Here is a 6,883-nt window from a genome sequence, read left to right as displayed (position 1 = left end):
GAGAGATGGTCATCTTCAAATATATAAATAAATGAACCCATATCTTCCCTTTCATCTGTACTCTGCTCTTGATTTCAATTTGATCTTCTTCTTCTGTAGAAGATGCTATACTAGCTGTTTGTCTACATGTGATTATGTAGAGAAGCAACATAATATTTGGAACTGAAATGACATAGATGTTGAAAAGATCTTCAACTACTTTGGTTGCTCCATTTAATAATACTGATAACATTATGTAAGTGAAAATAGCAGAACAGCATTGGAAGAAGGAGATGGTAATTTCTGTGCATACCTTAGGGATGATATCCATTAATTTCTTGAAAGTCAGCTTCTCTTCTTGCTCAGAATAAGCACAGGCTATGGTGTAAACAACTGCAGCATTTGATAGAAAAGAGAAAATGAGGAGTACAGTGAAATATGTGATTTTGAAGAGCCAAAAATAGACCCATAAACAGGATATATGCTTGGAGAGTTTCTTGGATTCATCATGGATTTGGTTATGAGTGATCTGTGCAAAGAGAACATCTGATATTTTAATGTCTGAAAGGATGGTGAAACAAAGGGGGAGAATGAAGGTGAAGGATATCTGGGTCAAGATTTTTCTCCCTGAGAAGATGATCTTGAAGGCTTCTTGGTAGAGGCTAAAGAGACCAAGAATTTGCATCTTGTTTCTTGTTTTCTTCAATGATTGGGTACTGTTGAATGTTCAAATATGGAGATTTTGGTGGTAAGTGCAGATATAAGCAGCACCTGGGTTGAATCTTTTGGTGCCAAATAATATTCAGCCAAGTAATATACCATAGTTTCATCAGAAATTCTCGTTACAAATGAGGAAAATTAATATTTTATATAGTAGCAGTCATTTTGGGTAACCTCGTGCGTATATTTTTTCTTTTTAACAGTGATCATTCACGGACAAATTTACATGCTCACTTAAAATTCAATTATCCAATAATGATTCAGAAATGTCATTTAAATTATAATTTGTTACCCCATTTCATTTAATTAGAACCACAAGAGAAGGGAGCTGGAGTGTTAGATATGATATAGATATCGGACTTCATCACACATTGACCACAAACAACATAAAGAGAATGCAGGCGTCCTCCTCCCAGCCGCCGCTGCCGCCAGCATCCATTGCCAGAATACTCTCCTCTCATATTCAGATAACCTTCACCTGCTACTGTAATCTAGATAATATCCTACACAATGAGGATGCGATGTTATGTATACACATTGCGATATGAGTTCATGATCATCATTTGTGTTGTAAAGTAAATGAACCAAAATGTTGTAATGCTACTGATTCAAAATTGACATGCAAAGACTGCAAGCCCTTTCCATTATCAAATGCAAACATTTCCTCCAAATCCGATGACATTCATACTAAAGAAGAAAAAAGCCACTAGATCGAGACTGGGGAGGGTTCATACACTACTCTACTCTGGCAGATGTAGAATTCATCCGCTCATGCAGGCAAACACGAACACAAAAGTACTTCCTTAAGACCAAATTTTCTTGAATGCAGCCAAAAAAGATTTAAAAATAGCCAACACTGGGTTAGTTTCTGATTCTGCAGGATTTTTTGATGCACCTTCCCATGATTTACTGCCCAAAATCCAAGAAAAGGACTAATAAATGAACCTAAAATATCTGAGAAATACTCCAGTCAATGAATTAAAGAAGATTAAAAATCAAGCAAGTTTGAAGGTGCAGTCACTGAATATACTTACATATTAATTCTGTCTAATGTTGGATTCTTGCCTTTCTGAGAGCTACAACCAGGTTGAACATCAGCTTTATTTCCAATAACATCCTTCTGGGTGATAAGCTCAATGTTGCTTGTACTTGCATGAGTGCCATTACGAGTAGTTTCGGTATGGTTGCTATTTGATGCATTTACAACCTGCAAAATCCCGTGTGAAGTAGTTCAATAACTGTTTGAAGGCCAAAATTTCCCATCCCCACATACATACAGAACCACTATGCCTTATACTTTCTGGGCCTAGTTCAAAGTTTCATCCAAGTAAACAATTCAACAGATACTTCAACCTAGGTCCACGAGATCACATATAGTCAGATTTTTGCATCAATAACCTACTTGCTGCATCACAAATCATTTTCATAAGCTTGAAGAAAGGCAGTGGAGAATGAGCAGTTAAGGACTGCAAGAACAAGTCTTTTAATGGCTAATTGCATCAAGTCACTCAAGCCGTAAAAAAGGGAACCACATGACTAAAAAAACAGAGTTATTTAGAACTGTGTATGCCACAGGACAATGATTAGTTGTTAGTAAAGATCCTCTCTTATATTACCACAAAAAAATCCAAACAATGCTTGAACATTAATTCTTAACACAAAGACAATCCAACAGCAAAGCATAGGGTGTAAACGAACCAAACTATTCGTGAACTATTCAAGGCTCGGCTCGATAAAAGCTCGATCGGACTCGGCTCGTTTTCTGAACGAGCCGAGCTCGAGCTCACTTTTTAGGCTCGTTTAATAAACGAACTGAACTTGAGTTTAGCAGTATTCGACTCGTTTAGGCTCGCGAGCTGACTCGTGAATAAGCTCGTGAGCATGCTCGCGAATAAGCTTGTTTGCTAATACTAATCCCACATCGAAAGTTGAAAGGATATGGAGAATCGTGACTTCTCTATAAAATGACAATCCTTCTACATTCTTTTTCATTAGTTTTGGGTTCGAGATACTTCAATTAAATAAAAAAATTTAATTTAGAAGTCTCTTAATAACCTTATAATTTAAATTTGTTTATAATTTAAATAAATTTGAATTATATTGAGCTTGTTTATAATATAATCGAGCTCAAATTCGAGTCTAAATAAGCTTAAATTCGAGCTTTTTGAATGGAGTTTGAATTGGCTCGTTAATGTGATAAACGAGTTTATTACGAATCGAGCTCGAACCGAACTTGAATTTAATATTTATTTTATGAATCGAATTCGAGCTTATAAATAGAGCTCGAGTCGAGCTCGACCTCGACCTTTTAAATTTATTTTCTAATCGAGCCTGAGCTTATCAAAGCTCAGCTCGGCTCAGTTCGATTACAGCACTAGCAAAGCATAGCATATTTGCTTCAATATCCATCAATATACATAGATAGTCAGCATGAGAAGTCCATTTCAAGGGTTCTGAAAGTGTATTATGCGCTTAGCAAAGTAAATAAGAAACATAAGAGGAAAAAGAAAGAATAATTGACAGAAGTCCAAGAAAAGAAGGATTAACATTTTTCCATGGGCTGTTCTTAACCCCCAACGATTCAAAGGAAAAGAAAAAGGGAAAAAGAAAAGAAGATGGAATGAGAAACATAATCCCACACCACAGCTGTGGACAGAAACTATCTTATGTCATCCAAAACATATAATTCATGCTCTGTCTTTCCATTTAGATCCCATGTTGCATCACAAATGGCACTATAATCATTAATAGCGTGAGTTTCTATTTTAACATAAAAAGCAAAAGAAAAGACTTTGTTTTTAATTTTTCTTTGAGCAAACAATTAGTACCTAATTTGGAGTGGGAACCCACAAGTCATCAATACTTCATATTCCCTATTCTTCACACTAATAAACTGCATGGATACACATATTTTAAGGTTTGTTTTTTAGTGCATGATGTAACAAATTGTGTTGCTAATTTTATATTTGCAAAGAACTCATCAAATAGAAGCCCTAAACACACAAAATCAAAGAAAAGGAAAAAAATTACCTTAGCTTCAGTAATCACCTTACTGTTATGAGATGATATCACTTCAACATCTATGTCAACCTGAGTATCATCCGTAATGCCATCTTTGGTAGCAAACGAATTTAATGGTACATTTTCTACAGTTTTCATGGCTTTTTCATCCACCAAACAGGAGTCTCCTTCAAACAGCTTGCTTGCTATGTTTTCTACTTCTTTATCATCCACCAAACAGGATTTGCTTGAAAAATTCATTTCATCTATTTTAGAAGCACCATATACTGTTCCCAGGGGTACTTCAACATCTTTTTCTACCGTGGTTCCATTCAAACCCGTTAATTCACTAGACTTTGCATCCACGTTATCAAATGGTTGAGCGACAGGCCGTAATGGAAATGTTTCTACAATTATATCTGCCATCTGAATCACTTTAGTCCTAGAGGCCGCCACCTCTTCCATAACTTCCTTTTCTTGCACTGCTTCACTTTCTTGAGTCTTTGCAACTTTTATTTCATCACATTCTTTATTTGGTACATTTATGTAACTCCCATTAATGGTTTTCTCCTTTTCAAACCACTGACGCTCAGTTTCAGCACTAAGCCCATCAGAAATTAAGTTAGGCTCTTTGCTTGTATTCTGATTCTGATCAGATGCAAAAGCACTTCCATTTGGTGAAATAGGCAGAGAAGCTTCAGGTTCTGTAGAAATTGTACCCAATGGGTATTTCACCAATAAACTATCAGCATCCTCTTCCTCGGGCAAATCCTTAGCTGGGCCCAGCACCCTGTTTTCTTGGATTATTTCTCTAACAATCTCTCTTACTGTGTAGAAAGACCCACCAACTTCTTTGTGTGTAAGATTTAGAGAGGGAAAATTCCCATTATTTAAGCTCTGGTGCCTGCAAAATGTTAGCTAAATGAATGATATATCCAAGTAGTAATTCCTACTACGATAACTTGAAAAAGGGAAGAAAGAGAAGTCATAAATGAAAGGATTAATCAAATCAATGAAAAACATCCTCATGGTAAACATTAAAGCTACTACCTACTAGCTATCATTTTGTGTTGCACAAATGATAGATGCTTGTTAACACGAACCTGATACCCACTATATAAGTTGTCACAGACATTCTGAATTTTTTCAAATTATTTCAATATTGTATACTAACAGGGAAACCCTTTACGCCCTATAGGATTCTATCCTTGCTGATCAAGAACAATGAATGCAATACCTAAAAAAACCTCATCTTAACATATGCACCAAGCTTATGTACTAAATTATTAGAATTTTCAAGCTGATTCGTCCATGAGTGCACACGTGTGTATAGAGACACGTGAGTGACTTCCTATATGACAATAAATAAGAGGGATGGGAAAGATTGATGAAGCAATTAAACTTAGCAATTGTTTTTGATCCATATAGAAATAGCATTATAGTAAGCATTTGACCAAAGAGAATCATCATGCAAATTACTTCTTTATAAAGGATTCAACCATTTCCTTTCTCTCCTCCTTTGAACGCCGAATACGAGACTTCCTCCCTCCAGACTCATTGCTCTTTGCTAGGGCATATGTTTGGCGGCTTAACCAGCCACCCTTTGTAGCATGCATGATGCCAAATCGTCCACAACCTTTCAGCATGCACACCTACATAATAAAGGATGAAAATCAGAACATCAACACCACTGACTCTCCATTAGACATACCAAGTGCTCAAATCACATAGTCGTCCACAGTTGCAATCATTGTAAAAAAAAAAAAAAAAAAACTTGCGTCCCGAACATCAAGAAATATTTTGAAATTTCAAAGGGGCGAAAATACACAACAATTTATTCCATGATACTCAGGAATCTTTGGAAAGAAATTACATAAACAAATTAAAGAGAGAGATGGTACATCTCTAACAGAAAATTCAGCAAGCAATGCATCTGGTCTATACTAGCAGGAGACAGACAGAATCATGAAGAAGAAATTACTGGGACGTAATAAGATAATTTACAAATAAATAAAATAACAAGAAAGAGAAAGAGAGAGAGAATTCTCCCAATATTCACACATGAACGATACCAAAGAAAAATGTGAAAAGAAATTAATTTCATAATTTTTATGTCATTTCAAACACTTTTCTGGTCTCAAACGCTGAACTTCAATTCTTCAATATCTAACCCAACAGCACATTCTTATTGACAATACAAGAGGATGGGAAAAACACTGAAATGGCCAAATTGAAAGCAGAGGATAAATAAAGAATTCAGCGGAAGAATAATTCCGTCAAAAACAAGAAAAACATTCGAACACTAAAAAAACCTCCTGTACAACCCAAAAAGCCAAAAACGCATAAACAAATATGAAGATTGAGAATAAAAGCAATCGGATGGTTGGGTTGAATTTCGACTAAAGCTATTGCGTTTTCGCAGCAGAAGGGCAACAAATGAAGAAATGGGTAACAGAATTGCAGCAGAGAAGCAAGAACATGCATTTGTAAGGAGACTTTAGACTTTACCTGATACCGTTGCAGAGAGAGAGATGCTAGGTTTTGAAGGGTTTTGGAAGTCGATTTAAAACCCTAAGCAGAGCAATGTGATCACTGTAAAGTTGAAACTGTAAACCATTAAAATTTCCAACTGGTCCCCGCCCAGACGAAGGCTGGCGGTTTAGCAATTTCTTCTAAACGCTAGCGAGGTTTTGCTCTGTGCATTGCGGGTACAAATGAGCTTCTTTTTATTTATTTATTTATATATATATTAATCACAAAATACATTTCTTGGAAAATTTATTATAGTAATAGAATTTAATTTATTTTATTAATAAAAATTTTTTTTATTAAAAATAAATTTTAAGATAATAAAATTCAATTGTTTTTATTTTAAATAAATTAATAATATATTCAAATTGATAATTCATTTCTTTTATTATTTTAACTAAATATAAAAATTTATTAATATAAATAAAAACCTTTTCATCACATTAAATTTTTTAAAAAAAGAACATTATTAATATTTTTATGTAAACTTTACTATTTTTTACTATTTAAAAATATAAATTAAAATTGATTGTGTTTTTTAAAAATTAATAAAATCTAGAACGTAATAGTAAAAAAAAAAAATTAAAAGCACACTTTATTAGGGGTGAGCATTCGGGCGGTTCGAATTAAAATCGAATCGAACTGAATAAACCAA

At 34.6% G+C, this 6,883-nt stretch overlaps 1 protein-coding gene across 5 annotated transcripts; it reads right to left on the bottom strand.

Annotated features, from left to right (window-relative positions):
• Positions 1-235: 235 nt before the first annotated feature.
• LOC110619715 lies at positions 236-6,399 on the bottom strand. Of its 5 annotated transcripts, XR_006351307.1 has the most exons (6): positions 6,208-6,394; positions 5,179-5,351; positions 3,730-4,603; positions 1,734-1,906; positions 1,434-1,608; positions 1,043-1,202 (listed from the first exon to the last, which is right to left on the bottom strand). XR_006351307.1 is itself a non-coding variant. In XM_043958599.1 (5 exons), the coding sequence occupies exons 2-5, from the start codon at positions 5,343-5,345 to the stop codon at positions 342-344; spliced, it is 1,245 nt and encodes a 414-aa protein (XP_043814534.1). In that variant the 5' UTR covers positions 5,346-5,351; positions 6,208-6,395; the 3' UTR covers positions 236-341. The 5 variants fall into 5 exon arrangements, 4 of the variants coding, with proteins under 4 accessions (XP_043814534.1, XP_021618954.1, XP_021618953.1 ...); XM_043958599.1 differs by lacking the exons at positions 1,043-1,202; positions 1,434-1,608 and adding an exon at positions 236-372 and having other exon boundaries at positions 6,208-6,395; XM_021763262.2 differs by lacking the exon at positions 1,434-1,608 and having other exon boundaries at positions 945-1,202; positions 6,208-6,395.
• Positions 6,400-6,883: the final 484 nt, after the last annotated feature.

This window comes from Manihot esculenta, chromosome 7, assembly GCF_001659605.2.
Source record: "Manihot esculenta cultivar AM560-2 chromosome 7, M.esculenta_v8, whole genome shotgun sequence".
NCBI lineage: Eukaryota > Viridiplantae > Streptophyta > Magnoliopsida > Malpighiales > Euphorbiaceae > Manihot > Manihot esculenta.
The sequence above is the reverse complement of the archived record's forward strand: the minus strand, read 5'-3'. Positions and strand labels throughout refer to the sequence as shown.

Excerpts from the sequence above, each read along its gene's own strand:
- LOC110619715 (XM_021763260.2), bottom strand. The coding sequence starts at position 5,345 with ATGCTGAAAGGTTGTGGACGATTTGGCATCATGCATGCTACAAAGGGT. Across the intron at positions 4,604-5,178 it reads GTTGAATCCTTTATAAAGAA|GCACCAGAGCTTAAATAATG; the intron begins GTAATTTGCATG and ends AACATTTTGCAG. Across the intron at positions 1,907-3,729 it reads AGGTGATTACTGAAGCTAAG|GTTGTAAATGCATCAAATAG; the intron begins GTAATTTTTTTC and ends GGGATTTTGCAG.